Source organism: Festucalex cinctus, chromosome 14, assembly GCF_051991245.1.
Source record: "Festucalex cinctus isolate MCC-2025b chromosome 14, RoL_Fcin_1.0, whole genome shotgun sequence".
In the NCBI taxonomy this organism is placed as follows: Eukaryota; Metazoa; Chordata; class Actinopteri; order Syngnathiformes; family Syngnathidae; genus Festucalex; species Festucalex cinctus.
The window spans coordinates 11,296,453-11,322,683 of record NC_135424.1 but is presented as its reverse complement, the minus strand read 5'-3'; the positions used below and the strand labels follow the sequence as shown (position 1 = coordinate 11,322,683).

General features: G+C 38.6%; 2 protein-coding genes across 3 annotated transcripts in view; one reads left to right on the top strand and one right to left on the bottom strand.

Moving 5' to 3' along the window:
* The first annotated feature begins 10,256 nt into the window (after nt 1–10,256).
* nkx6.2 (NK6 homeobox 2) lies at nt 10,257–12,819 on the top strand. Its single transcript, XM_077495440.1, has 3 exons — nt 10,257–10,945; nt 12,031–12,203; nt 12,313–12,819. The coding sequence occupies exons 1-3, from the start codon at nt 10,468–10,470 to the stop codon at nt 12,577–12,579; spliced, it is 918 nt and encodes a 305-aa protein (XP_077351566.1). The 5' UTR covers nt 10,257–10,467; the 3' UTR covers nt 12,580–12,819.
* A 1,450-nt stretch (nt 12,820–14,269) lies between these two features.
* Nucleotides 14,270–26,231, bottom strand: part of inpp5a (inositol polyphosphate-5-phosphatase A) — a 121,781-nt gene continuing 109,819 nt past the window's right edge. Inside the window, exons 13-16 of one of the 2 annotated variants that reach the window (XM_077495776.1) lie at nt 22,790–22,901; nt 20,038–20,106; nt 17,006–17,093; nt 14,270–15,704 (exon numbers count right to left, since the gene is read on the bottom strand). In XM_077495776.1, coding sequence (XP_077351902.1) covers nt 17,013–17,093; nt 20,038–20,106; nt 22,790–22,901 — 262 coding nt within the window. In that variant the 3' untranslated portion in view covers nt 14,270–15,704; nt 17,006–17,012. The remainder of the gene's footprint in view (nt 15,705–17,005; nt 17,094–20,037; nt 20,107–22,789; nt 22,902–26,231) is intronic. The other variant, XM_077495775.1, reaches the window with a different exon arrangement.

Sequence of the window (26,231 nt, the reverse complement as noted above, 5' to 3'; positions counted from 1 at the left end):
ACAAAAATGTTGGGAATTTTGCACTAATGTACACAATCATATGTAAATGTAGCATCGTATGTAAATTGTTCCATTTGTTGTCATGGACGACATCGTGACTGCTCTAAAATGAGAGTCCCACCAATCAATTTGATGACTGGTGATGACTGGCAGCTGCTCTGATTTTTTCGTGTGTGTGGATGCAGGCACTGCCCCATCGATATGCACCAGTGCCTTGAGATACAAGTTTTATTTGTTCATTGACCACACTCGCAACTCAAAACACAACCAAATCATCCTTTGCTACCATAGAGTGCTCATATCTCGAGGTAAGAACCCGATCATGGCTTGTATCTTCACAACAACAAAAAAAAAGAACAAAAAAAATCATAAATCGTGTTACTTGTAATGTGATGTAATGTGTACCTTACTTTTGATATGATTGTGTCAAGATGTGTGTCGTTGATGTGGACCCAAGCACAAGGGAAACAGCATGAGAGGTGCTTAAAAAAAGTAATTTAACAAAAACAAACAAACAAACAAAAAGCAAACAAGGTAATTGAGAACCCCCAAAACACAAAATCAAAAAAAAAAAAAAGAGACAAAGTAACTCAATCACTCAAGGTAGCAAACAGCAACACAATGGGACATGGACGTCACATGACTTTGACAAGGACTCAAAGAAAGCAGGGAACTAAATACACACAGAGACACCTGGACAAAGAGGGCAGTACAGTCGTTAGGCTACACTCGTTGCAATGTATTATGTATGTAGAGGGGGCACTGATGGTTATACCATGTGACAGGAAGTACAATGCAGAGCTTTCCACTCGCCATTCCAAGACTGTTTGCAAATCAAAAGTATTTTTTTCTACAAAATTTTGTTTGTTCATAAACCACGTCATCCATAATAACTCAAGGTCCCACTTTATTGTTATTGATACTTTGATTGTAGTTCAAAGTACTTGTACCAAGAAAATGTACAGTACACAATGAAATTAAAAATGTACCAGTAATCCCACTGCTTTTGTTACAAATCTCTTCCTGATACCCGGATTTCCAGGAAGCTGGCTCATGCGTGAGTCAACGTTTTCATAACATTCCGCTGACTCATAATGTGTGTTGCTGTACGGTACGTGATTGTGCTTTACCTGTGCAGCTTGACTCTCAGGCTTATTGTGGATTCCGTTATTATTAAAGGACAATCTGAAAAAAAAAAAAAAGTGGCGGTATTGTTTGGAAGTAATAACAAGGGCAATGTATTTGCCTCATTTTAGTGTTCAAAGTTTGCTTATTGGTAGTGGTAGTAGTTAATCATGTTCATTGCTAGCAAAACGGAAACGAATCACATCTATATTAGCAACATCAGATATGATATTAAAAATCAATGACTGGGAACAATGCAAAAATAATTTCACTCCTCCTCTAACTTGGGAGACCGTGTTCCACTGTTTCAACAACCCTTTTGCAACCGAGGACCATGCTCTCACATTTTGCGATTCTGATTCACAGGCTGCTGCAAACGGCTCCAGCAAGAACGTTGAAAACTTTGAAGTTTGTTCCTTTCTAATACTCTTCTTGATTTCATGTTTCGTTTTGCTTGCCCTGAATGAAAAACCTTCTAGCAACGGGGTCCGGTAGCTTCCCAAATTCTGTTATTGCAGCGTCTACAGGAGCAAAAGAGATGATTTGAAGTGGATTCCACAAACTTGCTTATTAGTAGTGTTGTTCCGATACTGTTTTTTGGCCCCCGATACCGATACCCAGCTTTGCAGTATCGGCCGATACCGATACCATACCGATACTTGAGTATTTTTTTCCTCAACATCAAAAAGCTGTCCTTCTATTGGTTCAGAGCATTCAAGGGCCAAGAGGATATCTTAGATCGGCATGCAGCGAACATGTCACATATCGGTGAATGTCGTGCATGTGCAGGACACAAGATGCTGCATCCAAAATCCTATATTAGTGTTGGAATCAATGGTATCGGCATGTTACTTGCGAGTAGTCACCGATACCGATACCACTGTTTTAATGCAGTATCGGCACATCTGCCGATACCAGTATCGGTATCGGAACTACACTACTTATTAGGGATTATTATTATAATAACAGAAGTGGCTCACTGCTCGTTCATTATCCCGATAGTAAATGTTAGCCCAGAAAACAAAACATCCTCTCATTTGTCTAACCTCCTTTGTCCTTCATCTGACTTTAATGCTCTCACTTCTCCACTTGCCTCCCTCGACATCAGACATCAACAGCGGCCCTGACAAATGAACCAAAAAAAAACAAAAAAAAAAGCTAAATATTTACAGGAAAATGGAGGCAATTCAAATGGCGGTGGCCTCTGAGACCTTCGCGCTGCGTCAGAGGCTGCAGTGCCCTGGCAGTGGCGACCTTTGCGTGTCAAAGCAATCAATCAGCCTGACCCTGTGGATGCTGAGACTCTCCCAAACACTCAGTCTGTACCCTTGATGTCTGCCCAACAGGAGACGTTCCATTAATCTCCATGCTGACACTTATTACACAAGAGTCACATACAGTACGTACAAACTTTTAACATGCTTAACTTCCATATTATTACAACTAGCGCAACATTTTAAGGTACGTGTCATTTCATTCAATTCAAATAAAAATTGTTTGGGTGCGTAAGCGGCCGTTTACAGCTCCACGCAGGCTTTGTTGAAACACGGTGACTCACCAAAAGGACACAGACATCATTTGTTAGAAATCATTGACAAATGAACTTTCAGAATACTCTCAAACGTGATTTTTTTCCCCAAGGCATTAGCATTTTAGGAAAAGGTTAATGCTTCATGATTGACACATATTTCATTAAATCCATCCATCCATTTTCCATCCTGCTTTTCCTCATTCAGGTGATGGCTTTTCCGGCGACCTTGCAAGATCGCCCCAATTGAGAAAGGAGAGACATCTATACTTATTAATTGTGGGAAATATTCTTTCTGACTTTTGGAAATACGAATATGTTTGATATGTCTATTATTATTTTTCACATTATAAGTGTGCCAATTTAAAGCATTGTGAGCGAATGTATCAAATATGACACAAATCAAAAGTCATATGTGGATGTTGATTTTCTTTTTTTGCAAAACTTGCTGTTCTCGAACAAGAGGATGAATAGCAAAATTCCTAACAGGTGTTTGAGTTTATGAAAATGTCCACATGCAGCTATTTCTCTGCCTGTCTATGCTGTGATTCTTTTAGTCTCTTTGTTGTTCTGTTGCAAGCCTCCAAATGACATCGTAAGCTTCAAGGCCACTTCCCTCTCTGGGAACATCATTTTTGTGGCCTCACAATGGTGATGTACTCTTGACACTTCTCGTCGTTTTGGTCTCATGATGTCAAAACGAGAATAGCATGATGAAGAGGGCTCTTTGACTAATACCGTAATTGTAATTGAATCAATGCATTGTGAATTTTAACTTTCATCTCCTTGTCGGAGAACAGCAAAAGTGCTGAAACGTTGAACAGCTGGACAAAAGTTTAGAGAAGTCCAAGTTTGGTTTACTTGTAAATGTTCGAGGGCATTTTAAGTAGGGCTCGGTTTAAAAAATGGAATAATCGAAATTGAATTGATTTTCCGTTTCAAGCCCGATATCAATTCATAACGCCATGAGTCGATTATTTTTCACATAAATTCTTAACAAATTAGAATTTTAAAGGGAAATTTTTTGTGACAATTTTCTTGAAATTTACTGTTCACATTAATTTAAATATGTTTTGTTCCTGACTTACTGCACTTTAAGACAATTCAGAATCTTTTTCATTTATATTTACAATTATTGAATTAGATTATGAAAATATTTTCATCTCATCCTTGCTAATGTCAATGTTTGTCTAACACTTGTGCAAATACGTGCAACGTGTTACTTTCATTAACTAAATCATTTGACCAGTTACTGCCTCTGCAAAATGTACTTTGGAATTTAATTTTTGTGGTGTTTTTACACATGTCCTTTAAGACATTTAAGAAAAATTGATGTGCCATAAGTAATCGATAGTGGGTTGAAGTGAATCGAATTGGGGAAAATCAAATTGAAATCGAATCGATTGAGGAAATTAGAATTGATTCCCAGCTCTAATTTTTAGATTCATCCAATGTATATTAATTGGAGCCAGCAGCCAGGTCTGTAATGTTAAAATAAAATTAATCTGAATGTTTGTTTTTTGTTGTTTTTTTTGTTTTTTTATCAGATGTTGGAACACTGAAATGATCAAAAGTAGATTGTTGAATATATTCTAAGAAGACGTCCAATCCATCAGACTGCCAACTGTAGTAGTTTGTATCAAATTTCAAACTTCTGTTCTATAAGTTTGAAACTTCAGCGGGTGATAATCAATTGTCCGCAAATACGGTTGTCTCCTGCACAGTCCTGACCAAATACAACTGGTCAACCTCCCAAGAGGTCAGCCAAAACAATTGTTTTTCGACCTGTACCACCCAGCACTGTCCCAAATCCCCATCATATTACTCATTGATCTGTGCTGTGATGCAGCTTTCATCGTCTGACGGTGCACCAAACCGAGAAGACAAACACATTTTGTGTTTGTGACATGGTGAGACAAAAGTCATATTTCTCATCTAGCTGGAATTTGTTAAACCTGATGAGCAAAGGTTATTTCGTAATAATAATAATAATAATAATAAGTACATTGAGATGAGATTATTACTTTAGTTTTGTTCGTTTGTTGGTTTTTGTCTCTTTTACTATTTCTGTATCGGGTGCTCAATAAGATTTTTCTTATTAATGTAAACTGGGTGCTGTGGCTGATTACAGGTTGGGAAAACACTGCGAGGCTGCAAATCAGCTCTTAAATTGATGAACGTTGCCATCTAGTGGTTGACGATTAAACTGTTTCATTTGGCAACAAGCAAGACCCAAATACCATTCATTATCACTGGTTACAAATTAAATGTTTCTGGTGGTCAGGGTATATAAATTAGCAACTGCTCTTTTGCAATGATGTTACTTTTATTTATTATTATTATTAATATTATGAAGGCAGTATGGATACATGTAGCAGCCATCTGATGAACCAGTACAGAGCTGTAAGGGACAAAATCACATTTGTTCATAAAGATGCTCACTTCTGTTTGACAATAGCATTATGTATTATTATGATTAGAGTTGGCAACCAGAATATTCTAAACAGCTGTCAATATGATGTAGTGTCAAGCAAATATATTAAATACTTTTCAATGAATAGGTATTCATAATTGTGAAGTAATTGCAGAGTAACTGTGGTGCTTGTGTTGTGTTGCATCTCAATAGATTGTCTGCATTCATCATTAGCGTACTTCAGGAAAAAAGATTTGAACCACAAATCTCACAATTGAGAGGCACCATTAAAAAAAAAAAAGACTATTTTGAGTTAGGGTTTTTTTGTGTCTCTTTTTTTTTTTTTTTTTTTTTTAATGATGGGTTGTGTATATGTTTGTTCATCTATGTACGCCCTACAATTGTCTGGCAACCAGCTGAGGTTGTACCCTGCAAATTTTGATCATACTGAATCAGAAATTTGATTCGGTGTAAAGTAATAAAATTGACTTTAACTAGTTTATTTCAAAGTAAAAAGTTACTTGGATGTAGGGGTGTTAAAAAAAATCGATTCGGCGATATATCGCGATACTACATAGCGCGATTCTCGAATCGATTCAATAAAAAAATCGTTTTTTTTTGTGTTGTTTTGTTTTTTTTTAAGAGCTCAGAATTGTTCATTCGGTAGTCTTACCGATTCGACGTCTTATCATCATTGCCTTTTTTGTGTGTGTGTGTGTGTGTGTGTGAATCGATTTTTAAACTTCCATTTTTAATGGAAAAATATTCAACAAAACGTCTGACTTCGGGTTAGGATTCACACCTTGAGCATGGAAGAATGTTATATGAACGGAACATTAAGCATGAAACAGATTACAACCTCTATAAGACTGAAATTTCAGATAAATAAATAATACATTTTCATATAAATCTTACACTCTACAAGCTTACTGATTAGTATTTTCTAAATTTGAATGAAAAAAAATCGCAACAATCGACTTATAAATTCGTGTCGGGATTAATCGGTATCGAATCGAATCGTGACCTGTGAATCGTGATACGAATCGAATCGTCAGGTACGAGGCAATTCACACCCCTACTTGGATGTAACTTTTTTATTTGGCTTGGGACAAATAAATGTATTTGATTTATATTAAATTTAAAATTTTGCTTTCAACCAAAATCATTAATATGAGGGGAAAAAATGAAAACAAAATAGCTGTAACAAATTACAGCATTAAAAAAAAAAAAAAATGTAGTCTAACAAAAATCTTTTTTTTTTTTCAGTGTCCCGAGCAACTTTAAAACATACTGTAGCTACATCCATGGAGGTTTGCTTGCAGTGGCTTATAAATGCCCTTTGTGCACTACTGCACTTTGACGTCCTGATGGTCTCCAGCAAACAGATTATTATTCTGACATGTCAATGACTTCATCTTTCACATGCCAGTTTTAAAGGGAATGAGACGAGCTATTTCCAATGTCGAGTCAAGTCAAAGTGTTGACTATTCATGCACATAATTGCTCAAAATACCTGTTTATAAATGCACGTGACTGCAAAAATACCAAAACCAAGTCTAGTCGGCCCATGCACATGTTTAGATGGTGCTTCTCATTATACTTGCATAGGGAAGAAAAATTAAGCCTGTAATGTCATTGAAATGTTTTGTGCAACATCCATGATTTGCCGTCTTACTCTAACATAGTGAAACATTTAAATGATCATCCAAACTTTTTGACTTGGGTTGTAGTACCACGAGTGGTGCACAGGCTCCCTCAGGAAACCATCACTTTTGTGTGCAATCTATTTGAATCATTGAAGTTAGTTGTTGTTGTTATTTTCCTGTTTTCAATTTCCTATTGTGAAATTCAAAATGCACATTACAGTGGCTTACTATTTTATTTTTTATTTTATTTATTTTTTACACAGTACTGTAATGACCACTTGCTCCTATGCAACAATATTTTAATTTTGAACCCATTAGTTTAAAGGAATGATTTTAGGTCCATCTGACCTACTGTCAGCTCAATTCCAATTATTCACTTAGAATGTATATATTTTTATTCTTTTATGTACAAGCACAATGCAAGTTCATAAAAGTCCACCAAAATCGTGTGCAGCCTAACATACACAGTTGACTGGTTGTGTTGTAAAACGTGTCACACCACAAGTCATTCACGGCAACAAAAATGGCAACCCAAAGTGAAGTGAGTTGCCAAACTAGGTAACAGCTGTTTTTCTCCAGTCCGCCACTGCTCTTTTTTTTTTCTTTTTTTTTTTTATATTTCCCATCACTCTGAATGTGTTGTGGCAGCATGCTGCCTCCCACAGGTCAGTCTTGGTACTAAGGCAGCAATTTAGTTAGGGGGCGGAGATTCATCATCGCAATTTTTTTTATTTATTATTATTATTATTATTATTATTATTATTATTTTATTTTATTTTTATTTATTTATTTATTTTTGTGGTGTGCTGCATTGTTCACCTAAAGCAGTGGTTCTCAAATGGTTTTTCAGGACCTAAAAGTAAATAAAATAGGTCGTGGATGCATTTTGGGAGTTTGCGGACAGCTGTGCTTAGGCTACTTGATTGGCCAGCAAACTCCCCAGAGAAAATATATGAACGTTGTTAAGAGCAAATGAGAAACACCAGACCCAACAATGCAGATGACCTACAATTTTAACTGGGCTTATTGTTATTCTAATGTTCTGAAACACTGACAGATTTTATTATTTGTAAGTCATAACTGTTCGAATTACAAGAAATCAAACCTTGAAATATGTCACTCAGTGTGTAATGAAACTATATAAAATAACAGTTAAAGTATTACTGAGTTTGTTTGACCGGCGTGTTGGGCAAGCAGACGATGACCACTGGGTGGCGCCACCTACCTGTTTTCCAAGCGCATTCATTTTGTTTTGTGCTCAATGCTGGTTTTAATGTATATTTCACACTACACATATCTTTCTCAGCCTTTCTCCCATCAATAATATACTTTGACATAACACGTGAATCACTTAAAAAGGTTTATTTGTTCATCTTCATTCACAGTGTATCATTTCTAATGAGGTGCGAGGCATCGAAAAGATAAAGAAGAAATCAGATGCTGAGATAGCCGAGTTGGTGTCTTTTTGTGTGTGCAAACATCTGTTTATCTTCCCCCGCGAGAGCTCTTTCGTTGCCATCTGTGCCCAGATTACAGGCCGATAATCTTATCTTTTCCATCTTTATTAACCCTTTCCCATTCGATGGAGAGACAAAAGGCCTGTGGCCGAGCCATTATTACGAATAACAATCGAGTTTTAACGGCGTAAATCAGCCCCTCATATTTAGCCACACGGTGACTCTGGTAACGAGCAACAGGTTCGAATAGTTATTTCATCATAAATGTGTAATGATTAATTTAATGTTGATATTAGTACGTTTGTTTTGTTTTTCCAACAATGCATGTGTGTGCCTATTGTATTTATGTATTTATTTATTTTATTAGCAGAATGTTTTTAATTAATGCCTCATATAGCCAAAATATTTTGTTTGTAAACAGGCTATTAATCTCTGATTTATTTCTTCGTTTTGTGAGCACTGTACGGCTATTTTTAAATTTGTGTTTTTATGTTTAAATGAAGTGATGAAAATGCAAGTCAATTATGATCAAGTGGAAAGTGCCATTTAGTTTTATTGTGACGGCTTGGGTTGGCACATGCAGGGTTTGGCTGCAGATGAACTGGAAAATGAAAAAGGGCCCAATTTTTTTGTCATTGATCTCTCACTGACTGCTTGATGTAGCATTCAGATAGAGCCATGGGATTTATTGGGGGTTTTTTTTCCCCCAAGCACGGATACTATAGCGATTATTTTTTTATTTTTTATTTTTTTAATGCACGCGATTAAATGAGAACAATGGGTGATATTTGAAGTGAAAAGCTTGGCAATGTATATACTTTTCAACTTTGAAGACATGCTGTCACAATTGTGAATCACCTCGCGTTGAAAACCTTTTAAAAAATCACAATCTTTTCCTCGGTGAGAAAATGAGAAGCAAGGTGCATTTGGTGCCTTTCAAATGACAACATGCGGTCATATTTCACTCTTACAACCCTACATCTCCATAAAATATTACAGCACTCACAGTGATGACTGGAGCCCGACGCCCCCCTCCCACCCCCAACCTCATTGTGTAATAACACTGTTTGTCTCCAAAACAAGCATTATTTAACTCATGTAAAACTTTGTCCTTTCATTCTAATGTACACAAAGTGTGGACGTGTTTTTTTTGCAGCGTCAACGTGGAGATCATTAATTTAAAACAAACGCGTCAGTTGTGGACGATATTCATGTTTAGTTAGGCCTAATTAAAATTTAATATGAAAAGTTTAGTTCATTTTTTTGGAAACATAATAGTAAAATAATAAAACATTATTTAACATATAAATCACATGCAAAAATAACACGATTAGCAGATCATTTCCCCTCATTAATAATTAACATGAAATTTCAATTATAGGCCTACAGCGGAAATATGAATATGTATTTTATTTCACGATGCCTACAGCTTTTGATATTTTATATATATTTTTTTTGCAAGAGGCCTACGCATTCAGCAAATTGTAATTTATGATTTGAGACATGCGCCATGAAGAGAGAAGTAAACAATATTGTGGACTGCAGCATCTGCTGCATTCAAGTTGCTGCGGAGTTTCTGAATTTACAACTTTCACACGTTTCATTAAAAAAACAAAAAATAGCTATCGCACTTCACTTTTTACAGACATTTCACATTCCGCACATTTCGTAATTTCAGAGGCAAAAAGTTTTAAACTGTGACATCCGAAGCAATAATTCTATACGATTTTGTTTGAGTGAGAAGTAGTAGCTATAAAAACAATAATAAAGTTTACAAATTATTATTACATATAGCCTACTTTTTAATGTGACGGCTCATCTCTAATAAATCCACTGAGTCCTCTTAAGCGAGGTCCTCTCGTCGGTGTCACCTCAAATTCCTTTTTTTTTTTCGACAGCGAGTCGAAGCGGTAGCAGCCCGCCACAGCGGCGGACTTCAACCTTCCATCCAATCGGAGCACAGAAGCCCTCCGGTCTCGTCCAATCAGCGCACGGCGGTCTTCCGCCTCGTCCAATGGGAGGTCCGCGCGTGCAGGTGGCTGCGCTGTTATCAGAGGCTCTCTCTTCGCTGGCAACACACCGCCAAGAGTCCGTCAAAAGCGGCCAGAACGTCACAAGAACGTCCGACTTCCTGTCACTTGGCCCGGAGCCCGCACAGCCGTCCAGTCGCCGATAAACGAGGACATCCGGGAAGAAGTTGGAGTCATCCCGCACCGTCGGGACAGTCCGGGGAGCGCGCCCGGCCGGAAGAGTCTGTTAACTTTCACTCGCGACTTCCTTTCGATTTCATGGTGACAAATGTTAGCCGTGGGGCAGATGGAGGCTAACCGGCAGAGTGCTTTCGTCCTGGGCAGCACCCCGCTGGCGGCGTTGCACAACATGACCGAGATGAAGACGTCGCTTTTCCCGTACGCGCTGCAGCAGAGCCCGGCGGCGGCGGCGGCGGCGGCTGCTGCGGCGGCGGCGGCGGCCGGTTTCAAGGCGCCGTCGCTGTCCAGCCTCCACTCGCAGCTGCCCACCGGGGCCACCCCGCACGGAATAAGCGACATCCTGGGGAGGCCCATCACCGCCGCCGGCCAGCTGCTCTCCGCCGGCTTCCCCAGGATCAACGGGCTGGCCAGCACCGCCGCCGCGGCCGCCGCCGCCGGGATGTACTTCGGCCCCGCCGTGTCCCGGTACCCCAAGCCGCTGGCCGAGCTGCCCGGGAGGGCGCCCATCTTCTGGCCCGGCGTCATGCAGGGATCCCCGTGGAGGGACCCGCGCGTACCCTGTCCGTGTAAGTAGATGCTTGAAAACACTACTTCTAACGTGAATGAATGAATAAATAAATAAATAAATAAATACATAAATAAATAAATAAATAAATAAATAAATAAATAAATAAATAAATAAATAAATAACACCATGCTGGCTCAACATAAAATAAAATTTGCATAGGTCACAGCCAATATTTGCGTAAATGTCACAAGACATCTCGAGTCATAATGTTTGTTTTGTTTTTGTTAATCATACAAAAACTACTCCATCTAAACACTGCTAAATTATCCCTTTATGCCAAGCGAGCAAATCACCATATTGTTACACAATTTGTTGTATTATACTGTAGGAAATTTGAAAGCATGCAGACGCCATGGAAAATAGAGGCAAGCATTTATTTTAGTTTATTGTTATTGTTCTTTTTTTTTTTTAATGTTTTAGTGAAAATAAATGCTTGTAAAAGTTGTTAAAGCTCACAATTCACATTTTCTGCGCTTGTTTTTCCCCTCCATGTGTAAAGAGCAATTCCATTTCGCCATAAATATGAAGTAAACACTTCATTTGCTTTAAGAGGGCCACATAAAATGAGTTGGCAGGCCGACTCTTGCCCCCTGGCCTTGACTTTGACACTTGCGTCACACTTTCGGATATGTTTGATAAGTAAATTTGATGTACTGTTGCACTTTTCTCAAAGACTCAGAAAGTGCAAGTTCATGCATGCATATAGCTAAAGGTTTATGCCTGCAAGTCAATAAGTCTGCAAAAAACTGAACGACATTTTTCGAGAAACGTTTGTGATGAAAAAATAAATAAAATACAAGTTTTCTTATTTTAGCTATACAGTGTGTTTTATTTCCCAAATAGAGGTGAATAATAAATATAGAAGCACGATTTAAAGTTAGATAAAATTAATATGCTTACAAATCGTGTTTTAACTTTTTCTATATTAATAGTCACGATAAATGTATTATTATGCCAACTTTATAATGGCTAAAGGCCACATTATTATCAATTTATTTTCAGGTCGTCAAACAAGAATGAATTCTAATATGAGTGAGGAATATTTGCAAAAATAAATATGTAATTGTGTCACTCTCTTTCCAGCTCAGTCGAGCTTGATGATGGACAAGGACGGCAAGAAGAAGCACTCCAGGCCCACTTTTTCTGGCCAGCAGATTTTCGCCCTGGAAAAAACCTTCGAGCAGACCAAGTACCTGGCAGGCCCGGAGAGAGCTCGCCTGGCCTACTCGTTAGGGATGACGGAAAGCCAAGTCAAAGTAAGGAGTGGATTCGTTCAAATTGTCTCATAAATCATTTGATGTCATTATTGTGATTGTGCGATTTTTGGAGGACCCGTTGAGCATTGTGTTGTGTCCACCATGCCAGGTGTGGTTCCAGAACAGGAGGACCAAATGGCGGAAGAGGCACGCTGCCGAGATGGCCTCGGCCAAAAAGAAGCACGACTCGGAGACGGAGAAGATGAAGGAGAGTTCGGACAACGACGACGACGACGAGTACAACAAGCCGCTCGACCCCAACTCGGACGACGAGAAGATCACGAGACTGTTGAAAAGGCACAAAAGCGGCGGCGGCGGCGGCGGTGGCAATTTGGCCCTCATCAGCCCCTGTAGTAACAGCTCGGACACCTTGTGATGATGGTCCGGGAGAGACTCTTTCGGAGCCCATTTGCACCTGACATGATCAACATGGCGTCGTTGGAGGGAAGGCACTAAAGGACACGATGGGACTACTGGAGTTACACATAAAAAAAAAAAAGATAGATACAATCTGGATTGCAGCACGTGAACCTTCATTTTATGTCGAAATTGTGTGAATGAGAGCGTGAATCCAGCTCACACCTGACCTCAAGGACAAACGTTATATATATATAAAAAAAAAAAAAAATGGATGGATGGATGATTTGGATTTACAACTCATTATTGAGGTTATTATTATTATTATTATTATTTTTAATCCGGATTCAAGACCAATGTTTCACTTGTCAGGTGTGAACGGGCTGTGACGCTTTCAAAGCTCAGTTTAAGCAGGGTATCCACTGTCCGAAAAGGCTCAAAGAGAACGAAAACGGATTGTTCAAGACGACAAAGTATACATGAGATTGTATTGTACAGATTATTATTTTTTTTTTACAGAATAACTTATGTTGTTTGAAGCAGTGGGGAGGGGGAAAAAAAGAAAGAAAAAAAAGACTTGTGTCCTCCCAGCAGCCTTGACGCGCTTATTTCCTCGCAAACGAGAGCCACTGCTTCCTCTTGACTTCTTTTTAAGTCGCACACTTTAAATTGCTGTAAATAGACCGTGTGAAAAAAAAATGTAATTAATTGACACGAAATTTGTGTTTTGACCTCACCTGATAGAAAACTGGAGCATCTTTTTTTTGTTGTTGTTGCTTTTAAAGAGTATTATTATTGCAGCTTCTGGGAGGTAGAGAAAGAAAAAACACTTTGTATTATGAATAAATTATTTAACACGCATTTGCTTTTTTTGTCTTAATGTATGCGTTAAATATTAAATTCGTGAAATTACTGCATGGCATTATTTTACGTTTAAAATAAACTGAATAGTTTGGATTGAGGTGCAAACACAACACTGATATTTTAATGGACTTTTATAATTTGTGTATTATATTTGAATGCTGTTTAATTTAGTTATAACATTTTCATTTCAACGACTTGTGCAAATTGAATTTATAAACTCAAAAGCTATGCTTTATTAAGGACCCATCTTATAACATAAAAACACGTCGATGAAAGACAAGTTGTGAACTGGGAAAAAAATACCACGGACAGAATGTATGGAAAAACCTCAAAATGTCTTTATTAATATTAGAACTTAATTGTCACGTGATCCATTACATGTTGTGCAATTTAAATACTACTACATGACACTGAAACTAAAAATAATTTTAGTTTAGTTAATTTTTTTGCAAAAAAAAAAAAAACACAAAAGAACAACAAAAAACAAAACAAAAAAACAAAAAAAACCGGGCATATTGAAAAATATGCCATCGCTTCCATTGAACGCAGAAAGGCCTATAACGCGCCCCCTCATGCTTCTTCTGCAGCTTTATTCTTAAAAGAAAAATTAAAACTTTTTGGCCAAAAAGAAAAAGACAAAAGAATTACATTTATTGACATATATGTCAACATAACTTTATTCAGCATAATACTTGAAATGATCGCAAAATATATTTTTAAATGACTTCCACAACGAGCTTTAAAAAAAAAATAATAATAATAATAAAAAAAAAAAAAATATATATATATGAATTTATTCATGATCAATTCAAAAAGCAATACCGAGTTATTATTAAAAAGGACAAGGAGGCATTTGTTGAGCTCTAATGTTGTTTATTGCTTGACAAGTGCATCACCTGCAGGCCACGTGGCGCTCCACAGGGGCTAGAATCAAATCTCTATTTGCTTTGATACTGTCAAATGGAGTGAAGGAAAACTGCAGCTTATAATCCTACAGTCAACTCGGAGCAAAAACTAGCACGACTTTTGTTTTTGTCCCCCTACTTGTTTGCTTAACAATCCAAATCACACACACACACACACAAAAAGAAAACACAAATTCTGCAGCAGGCACAAAATGATTTTCCACTTGCAGTGATTTCAATGAAAATAAAAATCACAGCCAGGTAACGACTTCAACACGTGTGTAGTGTGATCAATTCAAACCATAAAAACAAAAGATACGTTCCCACTCACGTTATGATGCTCTTGCTGCAGGCTACATGGAACGCAAATAAAAGCAATTTCTTTTACTTGGTCTCTTGCATTTAGAGTTACACTTTCTATTATTATTATTTTTTAAATCCTTATCATTGTCACACATCATTTTTGTGTACTTGGCACCATAACAGCAGTAACGAAATTGACAAAATGACACATGCCTACCTAAAACTATTACATTCAGAACCATATTATTATTAAGTAGAAATAAATTAGAGTAAGAATGATAATAATGCAATAAGGTGAGTGTGCTATATGAAATCTTATACACTTTTCATGGTCTATATGGCACTGCTTTAAAACATTCTTGGAGAGGAAGACATCTGTGGCTGGACACTTTTCTCCTCATTCCTCAAAGGTCATCTCCCAAACACAAGAATTATAAATTATCTCTCGTTAAAAAGTACAGTATATAAAACAAGACTCCAATGATGTGGTCAGCGGGGAGAAGAAAACACACACTCACACGCGTGTTATATTTTTCTATATCAACAAAACTGAAAAGTTAGAAGAGCATTAAAAACAGCAACAAACGTAATGTTATACCATCCAACGTACAAATATTGCCTTTTGCATTGCACTTTTTTTTTTTTTTTCTTAAAAACATCTTTACACATCGTGTAGACATAAAGGCAGACCACCAAAAAAAATGGCAATTATGTGTAGCAGGACTGAATTTTGGCAACAATTAGGCCCGTCCCATTCGTCCATCCTCTTCTTTTGCTTTCTGTTGGGGGGTGGGGGTGTGTGGTTGCATGGCAACGGTGAGGTCAGCGATGTGTGTCTTGTCTGGTGCTGGTCCACATTTTCAACAAGTGTTTGATGGAGAGCAGAAGCGACGAATGAGCTGCGAGGACGGCTGACCAGCACTGCTGGAAAAGTTTGGAGAGCTTCTTCTTCAGTGTGCAAAGTGTGTGTGCGTGCGTGCGTGGTTGTGTTTGCACGTGCGTGTGCGTGTCTCCTTGTGTTCTCACAGAGGCGCTTCACAGAATATATTCTCCCCCCTTTGGCAACAATTTCCTGCGGGGTGAAAGACAGGATATGGTTTTTAAGCACAACACGCAAAGTGGAAGTCACGGGCGACATTTTGAATATGCACGCTGAAGCTCAAGTTTGCGAGTCTTAAAATGACCGCAGCATTTTAAGCGATTAGCAAACGTGATGTGTGAACGCGTTGGACAAAAAGTGTTAGGACACAACTCTTGATCAAGTCATCAATGAGGCTTCACATTATCAAGGACATTGTGAACAATGAAGTCCAAAAATATATCATATTGTGGTAGCGGTTAGCACATTACCTGAAGGTTGCAAACGAGGAGTGACCAAACTACGGCTTGGGGGCCATTTGCGGCGCTTTCAGGGGCCCACATTACATGTTAAAAATGACATTTGACACAGCTGGCTAGTTTAAAGAAAAAGAAAAAAAAGTGGAAAGGGAGATTTAAAAAAGAAAAAAAAAGAAAAAATGGTTTATAAATGGTTAGAGCTTTTCTAAATATGCAAAAATACCAGGGGTGTCAAAATTAGTGTATTAATTTTGAGTTTTTTTTTTTTTTTTTTAAACACGTGATTAATAAAGACCCCTTATTTGGAAAGCATGTACTAGGGAAATTCCAGTGGCGTCAGAATTTAGCAGTAATAAATTTAATAATAATGCATATATTTATAGAAACTGGGTCCAAGTTGTATTTTACAATTTCAAAAATGTGCAGAATTTCACAAGCGCAGTAAGTTCATGTTCAAGATTAAACAGCTCTTAATATTTAAGTAAAAATACACTGAGCTGTCACCAATGTCTTACAAATGCAATTATGCCATCTACTGGCAGAAATAGGACCTCAACACAAATCAATGTCACACTCATTTTTTTTTTTTTTACAGTAAAGTACATCTTTTTAACTTTCAATCACAGCCTTTTTAGAAAATTTCAAAATTTTCAATACCCACGCGATATTATGTCCAATAATTATATATAAGCCGAATCTACCAAATGACAGAATAGAATAAAATACTTTTTGCCCCATCCCGTTCTTTTATAATTGACAGTAGAAAAATGTAGGTCACCAAATTGTATGCCAGCTTGACGCTCGATAAAATAATCTGACAATTAACAACTCAATCCAATTTGAATTGATGAAAATCCAAACCCCAAGTCTTCATCATTCACAATTCCTTGAGCACGCGTCCTAACAAATTTGTCCAGCGCGCATTGAAATCAAACTCTTCCATTTTGATTAGTGACCATGTGTGTAAAGGCTTTCAGAAATCAAATCAAACAATGGTGAGTAATTGTAAGAAAGAAAAAAAAAAATCATATTTACCACGACATCACTGCACCACACAACACTTGTGCTTATTTGCATTACGTTTACCTGCCCCCGCTGTTATTCGGAAGGACAGGAAGACAGGCTGGTAGAAGGGAAAGACAAACGGCAATTACAAGTGGGAAAGTTGTCCGAAAGGAACATTCAGGGGAAAAAAAAAAAAAAAAGCACTTCCTCAAGACTTTATTAGCGATGCCCCGCTTGACAAGTGGAAGCCGTCGTAGCCTCCGTGTGACTCCGAGGTTAAACTCACATAGCAGCCCGTGCGTTTTGGAGCCCTGGCGCTAACAATGTGGGACATTTTTGAAACATATCCAGCTGTGATTTTAGCACCAGAGTGCGGCTGGACGGTGAGGGCCCGCCGGCTCGGGTCACCTCGCACGCACACGTCAGCGCCTATGTCACACCCGGGAAGCATGAAAGACCCGACTTAAGGCGCCTCTCATGTCTGACGCGGCACAATGAAGCCGCACTGTTTTAACGCCGGCTGCCATCCGTTCGCTAGCATGTCACGTATCGGAAAATCACCAGGCGAGATACTTGAAACACGTCCAAATTCAATTTGAAAATTGCTCACTTCAAGTTTTTGCACACTCATGACGTTTCAGCACATTTCTTAAAAGTGCAAAGGTAGTATTTAAAATACATATAATGTATTAATAGAAATGTATTTTCTGACACTTATGATAAATGTGGCTGCTTGAGAATTGTTTATTTTGTTGGTCCACCTGCTAATCCAATACAAAAGTATTAAAAAAAAATCAATAAACTATATGGGAATGCTAAGCATTCCCACAATAATGCTCATTTTTTTGCAAATGAATTTTAATTAAACAGTACAACTAACATTTGTGTTGTAATTTGATTTTAATTAATTTATTTAATAATACAGTAAAACCCCCTCCATTGTAAGTGCTTGGTTAGTGGTCCCTGAATTTCACGCATTTTTTTAAAACATGATTAATTTTGTATTTTCGTTGTTAGCTAGCATTTTGCAGTGTTCTTTTGAATGTAAATGATAATAATAATAATAATAATAATAATAATAATAATAATAATAATAATAATAATAATAATAATAATAATAATAATAATAATAATAATAATAATAATAATAATAATAAAACAAAACCTATGTAGTGATTCAGCCAGTTAGAGCATTGCTATCATTTATCAGCCACTGATTGGCGATTGCGTTCCGTCAGTGGAGATTAGGATCTTTATAGTTTTGTTTTTTACATTCAGTTAGTTAGTTAGGTAGTTTATATTAGTTTTAGTTGTTTAAACATGCTTAGTTTTAGTTCAGTTTTATTAGTTTTAGTACTAGTTTTCGTTTAAAAAACTGTGTATTACTTGTGTGCAAGATTTAATAAATGTCATGGTAAAATGAAAAAAGTAATGCACTTCTTACCTCGCGTTGCGTTTCGGCTGAATTAAATGACAAAGAATGCAAGGTGAGGCAAAAGTCAAACATGAAAAATTGACTGCTCGAAGGGGTCACCTGAAGATGGTTTTCTATTGGCTGCTGCTCGATGACGTCACTTCCCTGCGACACTTTCAAATGTCCTTGTTCCAGTTAATATCAAAATATGCATCCATCCATCCATCCATCCATCCATTTTCTTGACCGCTTATTCACGGGGGGTGCTGGAGCCTATCCCAGCTGGCTTCGGACAGTAGGCGGGGTACACCCTGGACTGGTTGCCAGCCAATCGCAGGGCACACAGAGACAAACAACCATCCACACTCACAAGCACACTTAGGGACAATTCGTAGCGCCCAATTAACCTGCCATGCATGTCTTTGGAATGTGGGAGGAGACCGGAGTACCCGGAGAAGACCCACGCGGGCACGGGGAGAACATGCAAACTCCACCCAGGAAGGCCGGAGCCTGGACTCGAACCGGAGTCCCCAGTACTGGGAGGCGGACGTGCTAACCACTCAACAATCAATATATCGGAATAAATATACTTAAATAAATTTACTTAAATCACATTTAAAATCAACCCCAAAGGCTCATGTATTAAATTATTCACAAAAGATGAAAACGAAGGACATTTTCACTCTGATTATAGTTAGTTTTAGTTCGTTTTGTAACTGTAAAATGTAGTTTCAGTTTGCTTTACTTTTTTAAAAATGCGTCTTTGTTTTTATGTCGTTAACGAAAACATTGTTTTAATTTCAGTTTAGACGTCCTCCAATTCAAACAACCATTTAGCTGTCTGTCAAGCACAAAAGTAAGCAAAATAATGTTTCCCTGTATTTCACTTAAATAAATAAATAAATAATACATTATTTATTTATTTATTTATTTTTACAATAAGACATCATTTCGGTGTCGAAATGGGCACGTAGTGTATTCATATTCATCTTCACCATCATCGTACGATATTTTTTTGTTGTTCTTTGATCTTGCTCTCTTTTCATATATTATAGATGTTTAAATCTGTATCATTTTAAAAGTATCTTTAAAGAACTTTCAAAGTTTTTTCAAGTGCCATAAACAACATACCTAACGAAGTATTTCTATATTGCGGATTTCTCTTGTTGTATCTTTTGGTCTTCTGAAATAAATGGAGGGGGATTTACAGTATAATACTTGATACTCTTTTGGTTGCATTAAATGAGAACTACATATTCAAAATAATTTACAGTACAGCCATAATTCAGTTTTAATGAATACCTAGCTGAAAATGTCATAAAAAAATTAACATTGTGATCTGTTAGTGCATAATGTTGATGCAGCCCTTCTATTAGTGTATTAGATTGTGCAGGTGTACCTAATGTTATGGCCGGTGAGTACAGGACATCACATGCAATGTAGTCACTTTAAATATTTTAATCAAATGAATATATTATTATATCTAGACACAAATATATGGACATACAGTAAATAACAAAGGATGACAAATACCTGAATTAGCCTTTATCAGTTTTACATTGTTGAATTTCACCTTCAACCTGGCTAGTATCGACCACACATGATCAAACTCATACACGTAAAGGCACACAGAGCCCCCTTGTGTTACCTTGTGGTCCCCCATGCAGACGTTGGCCCCGATGTTATCATACACTAGAGACTTCTCCTCATTTTCTGGCTGCAAACAAACAAAAGCAGAAGAAGACATGCTAACATGAATTGCTTTCATTTGATGCAGCGTGTAGACCACATTTATCGATGGACAGTCGTCATATGAACATCATTAAACACAATTAAAAGGAAAACCTTGACTAAGACAGAAGGCTTAATAAAATTATTTTCTTGAACGTCAAACATTAATACAAAGCGACTGATTCGAAAAACAAAAGTTCGTGCAAGCAAATGTACTTTTCTGCTCCAACTTCCAAAACAACCTCTCTCATAGTCGCATCCACTGAGCCGAAAACACCTTTTGAGAGCCGCTTTCAAACTTGTGCCAAGTGCAGTGAAGAGAAATGAAACACAGCAGTCATTTATAAAGTGTGTGCTTTGCTTCTAAAACCCGATGCACTGCCGTTGTAATCTCGAGACTATCTGAGGGAATCGTGTTTCAATTTCACTTTGTGCACACAACGAAGCTGCTACCCATGAAGATGTGTTTCTGCAGACTGGAGAATAAATCACACTTGTCTGCTTGAACTAAAGTGTTTTTAAACACCTCCCCCCCCCCACCCCAACACACACACGTGTGTATGCACACATTCATTGTGACATGGTGAGGTGCACTGGCGGTTGAGAAGAAAGAGACAGAGAGCTCGAGAATGAACCATAAAGCCAAATCCAAATTAACTTGAGGCCAATCCGACGGTGGAGCGGGGTCAGCACGCACGACGGCGCCACCTCACGCTACCTTTTGCTAGCGGGCCATGCACCGGCACCCCCTCTATATGTCTGCAACGCTGGCCGCCGCCTCCCGAAGCCCGCGCATACATTCATCAAACGCGCACTTGATCATTTACAAAAGGCGGCTTCAAATTGTGGATTTTCAGGCTGCGTAATCTTTAGACAGATAAACAAATTACCCGGGGCCCTCCGGCGGAGGAGGAGCGCTCGCTCGGCTACACATTCATTACCGGTGCTCCTGGAGCCGGTGCTGCGCCGCGCAGCCGGCGGGCAACCTTTGGCGTGTTAGGGCTCGGCAAGCAGAAAATAACATGATGGCGAGTTAACCGACCGTGCCATGATAGATGACGCCACGCGCTGGCCTGTTTACAGGCCCATGTCTCAACAATCTGTAATGCTGAGAGCCGGCCGGGCAGCCGTGTGCTCAGTGAATCATCAGCCAATCTGCGGACACACTAACCGCCGGCCGCATTACAAGCAATTAGCTTTTTGCTCCACGGAAACGCGGCAAACGGCCGTCCGCATGCACGTCTGCGAATGTTTTTCTCCAACTTACCGTTACAGTTATTGTTTTGGTGTCGCCGCGGTCAGCAAAGAAGAAAGGTCAGGAAGGAATTTGTCATTTGTTGTGAACAAAAGAAAGTCAAACTTCCTGAGCAGCCCCCCGTGGAGGGCTGTTGGGTGTACAATACACTGCTGCATCTCTTTTCACAGCTCAATGCGGAGATGTTTGGCGCTCCACACCCAAAATGTGTGCTCAGAATCCAACCACAAGGATCCAAAATGCTTACATTTTTTTTTTTTTTTCTGTTGGTCATGTAAGCTTTTTTATATTTTCCCATTTTTCAGTGAAATGATCATGTGAGGGCTGCATGGCGGCTTTTCCAAATGTTCCAGTAAACAAATTAGTGAATCAGGAGAGAATAGACAACAGAATGGTGCTTGAAGAAACGAGGGAGGCCACTAACTGTGGCTTTATGAAGTGGATGAGGCCCCCAGGAACTCTAGGGGCCTCCATTTACTAAAGATAGAAACTGCATGCTCACTTGTTGTTGGTAACAGGTGTCAAAGTGGTGGGGATTGCTATATTTCAATTAGAGTTTAGCGCTTTATAGCATTGATGGTTTTCACCATGTATGGCAAAATTAAGTTTTAAGCATATTGCGTTACAGAGCAGAAATATGCCACTTTAATAATTTTGGGAATGCCATCTAGCTCATAAAAGTCTTGATCTGTATGATTCAACTCATCCTGAGTGAGTGGCAATTACATGTCTGTGCACATCCTGCTCAACTGTGCGTTAAAAACTTTTACACAATTGGAATACTGCTCAGGACAGAACCAAATGTCACAGTGCTGCTAAAATAACCCAGGCGCAAAGCAGGAAGGAGTTTTGTCATGGATGACATGGCATGACTCCTTCTTGTGATTGCCTTCAGAAGCAGCAAAATAGCATTGCTGATATGTGGTACTAATTTTTGTTGACATTCCAAAAATGTTTACGAGTAGAACATTTCAGCCAAGTGAAACCAGTTTAGGCATTAATTGTACTCAATAAAGTCAACCCAAAACATTATTTTTTTTTTGACAATAATATGTCACTTGCTGTTGAATGAAGATGACATCAATGTTGCTGAGGTATCAGGTAACGACCAATCACAGGTCAGCTTCAGAAGACAGGCGAACTGTGATTGGTTGTAGCTTGAGCCCTGAGCAACATTGATGTCATCTTCAGTCGACAACGAGTGGCAAAATGGCCGCCCACTGAGATGGATAAAAATGGCTGCATTTTGCTTCATAACTCATATTCCAAAAATGTAATATTAATCCGAATGTCATGTTTAGACTAGTGAGGTCACATATAACATTTTTGTGAAGAAATGTTTAAGGTAGACTTCCACTTGAAATAAACTTCAAAGGTATTTCCAAAGCTTGTTGGTAATCAGGATGAAGCTGACCTTTAAGACGAGGTCTCTGGCAGATGACGACATGAGGATTCGGTCACACCAGGCAGGGCATCTGGTGTTCATGTACTGCTTCCCCTGACTGCTGTCTTCACTGTATGGGTAACTGAGGGCAAACAAGTCACACATATCACTGACGACCAGGCTTATAATAATGTTGGATTTTCCCATTATAGTTCGTTTTTTTCCCCCCCAAATAAATGAATTTATAATTAGTTATTAGAGTATGTTCGTTATTTATTTCGTATATTTATTTGTAAAAAATGGTTTGTTTTAGTTGTGTTTTTAACACACCCAATTTTGGGCCATTTTTCTGGTAATTACAGCACTTACTAGATCTGTCTGTTGCTCGGACAACAAAATAAATACGAGCTCAATCTCTCAAATTTCATCTATTAAAAAAAAAAAAATCTGCAATATAATCATGCTGCTACATTTATTGACTGCACTTAAATGTAGGAAGGCCATCATACATTTGACTTTTAATAATAAAATTACACCTTTTACCTTGGGCAATGCTGCATGAGCAAGGTAAAAAAAACAAAAAAAAAACAAGTTTGGAATATGAACAAATGTTAGGCAACTATGCAATGATTAGACCATCGTTGGCAACAGTTGCTTGCATTTCTGCTGAGTTTTCAAAGTGTTCACACTCAAAGACCTTGGAAAAAAAAATATAACTCGAGATGTCAATAAAGAACCAGACAGATAAGAACAATCCAGATCACCATTAGTGCGAATTAATCTGAAGTGCCACCTCTAAAGACAAGAAATATGTGAGATATGGAACTAAAAGTGAAAACAATTACATCCGCTGCTTTATAGCACAAACCGATCAAAGTATTTTCAAGAAACCAACAGGAGGTCCATTAGCATGACTAGTCATCTGAGTAATCTCTTGAATCAACACATACGAACGGCTTAATCAAAGTAATATTTCTCTGCCAACTGCACAGGTTGTGAGTGTGTGTTTGCTGGAGAGAGAGGGAGGGGCAGAATAACAGCGAGAATGAGAGCAATTTAGGCGGAGCGAGCCGGGGAAGACTCGGTTGGCGATCTGTATGACTACGTCCCTACACAGTCATCAAAAACAGATTAGGTGCGGCGGCAAACGGCCAATAGAGATTGCACGTGTCTTGGAACAGCAGGGAATGATCACTTGATTTAAGCAGCGGCAGGCGCGGCTGATAAAGATTTACATTGTTGAGAATTCAATTTGCCCATTCGGCTCATCAAACGGCTTCAGATTTACACACCACCAATCCAATTTGTTTGCCGGCGCTCATCAGGGTGGAAGGGAAGGCTTACATACTGTAATACCAATCCAATTTGCTCCTTCAATAGCACACGTGCAAACTGGAGCACAACACAAAGTGACTGTTCTCTGCAAGCATGCTTTTCTATTTAAAACAAAAAAAACAAAAAACAGACACACTAGAGCAAATTCTTATTCTCTAAAAATCTGGCAATGTAAGGCTCTGCATCTAATAGGGGTGTTAAAAAAAATCGATTCGGCGATATATCGCGATACTACATCGCGCGATTCTCGAATCGATTCAATAATAGGCAAAATCGATTTTATTTTATTTATTTATTTTTTATTTTTTTTAGGATTCACACCTTAAGCATGGAAGAATGTTATATGAACGGAACATTAAGCCTTAATATTTTATTTTAATGCTGTTTAAACATGAAACAGATTACAACCTCTATAAGACTGAAATTTCAGATAAATAAATAATACATTTTCATATAAATCTTACACTCTACAAGCTTACTGATTAGTATTTTCTAAATTTGAATGAAAAAAAATCGCAACAATCGACTTATAAATTCGTATCGGGATTAATCGGTATCGAATCGAATCGTGACCTGTGAATCGTGATACGAATCGAATCGTCAGGTACGAGGCAATTCACACCCCTAGCATCTAATATACTCTAAATCAACTTACAATACCAGGAACCAGTAGTGGACACACATACACCAAATTCTTGCATCTGTTGACTAGAAATGAATGGGAGAAGACAACCACAATGGATCTGACCAGGCATCTCCAATATAAATTTTCCTCATCTGTACAAGGTTCGGTTATTGTGTCATTTGTGACTACAACTTCATCTGTTGCAGGTTTACCTCACTATTTTGCAAATTGTCGTGCTATTTTTCTTCATCAAGTTAGACAGTCAAAAATGTTCTTTAAATAACTGCTAAACGTGAGTTCACAATCTCCGGAGAATACATCTTGTACCACTCCCGTTGATTTCCGCCGATCCGAACTACTGCTGGTTCGGACCAATCACAGAGCGACAATGTGTTTGGGGGCGGGATATGCAACTGTGACGAAACCAGGAAGCCAGCGCCGACGTCGGAGCTAACAAACAAACCTAACATGGACGAATGGACGCTGCAATTAATTCTGTTCTTGCAGAATTACTCACCGTTTCCTTGTTGAATTTTGAACCGTGAGGGGCGCTTCGTGCATTTCTAGCTGGTAAGATATTCGTGCTTTCCCCCCTTTGGCAAGAACGAAGACGAAATTTGCACCCATGGCCGTGATTGGTTAAAACAAATGTCACGACAAACGTGATGACGTATGGCGTTGGCAAAAGTCAGAAAAGTAGACACTGAAAAGTGAATGGACTGAGACGTACGCTTTAATTTTACCGGCATCGTGGGCTATGAGCCCCGTGTATCTGCCTACGAGTGCTCACTACACGTCTCCGGAATGGTCAAGGAATGCTTGGAAATTGAAAGCAATGGCTATTTAAAGAGAAAGGAGAGCAACTTATGGTCCATCAAATTCCCTTGTCATCAGTTGGGTGTATGGGGTTAAAGCAGGGGCACAAACATGGTCAACACATGCACATGGCCCCCCCACCAGGTGAATAAACAGACCTGTGGAGCGAAACGTAAAGATGTTCCCTGCCTCCAATTAGCATTACTTGCACTTTAACCATGGGGCAAATGCATGCTTTTTTTGGTATGCTAATCAAAAGGCTAAAGAAGTGATCCAGGGATGAAAGACAGTGTGAAGAATAGGATGAGTCAAACAGATACAAGGAGGCAGAGGAGAGGGGATAAAGACGGATCAGACAGAAAGAGGCTACGGGAAGGTGAAAAAGAGCAAAATCTTCAAAGGAGTTCTGAGATGCTTGAATTCAGGGTGGCCTGAATGCCTCCTGTTTCCTGAGGGAGGATCCCAGTCTTAACAGTGAACAATCCATCTATCAGGGCCCGACTCTATTATGACTTTATTGACCAACACACCACAGGTGCTGAAAAAGAATGAGTCTTCAAACAATAAACTTCCGCTGGATAGCAAAATGACCCTTTAGCGGCAAAACTTCGTCATTTTTGATGACAGCCGGCAGTTGTAAAAGCTGATTATGAATCTCGCGACAATGGCAATTAAAGTGCAATTCTGTGCACCTGT

Coding starts and splice junctions, on each gene's coding strand:
- nkx6.2 (XM_077495440.1), top strand. CDS start 10,468: ATGTTAGCCGTGGGGCAGATGGAGGCTAACCGGCAGAGTGCTTTCGTC. Junction 10,946..12,030: donor CCCGCGCGTACCCTGTCCGT/GTAAGTAGATGC, acceptor CTCTCTTTCCAG/CTCAGTCGAGCTTGATGATG. Junction 12,204..12,312: donor TGACGGAAAGCCAAGTCAAA/GTAAGGAGTGGA, acceptor CCACCATGCCAG/GTGTGGTTCCAGAACAGGAG.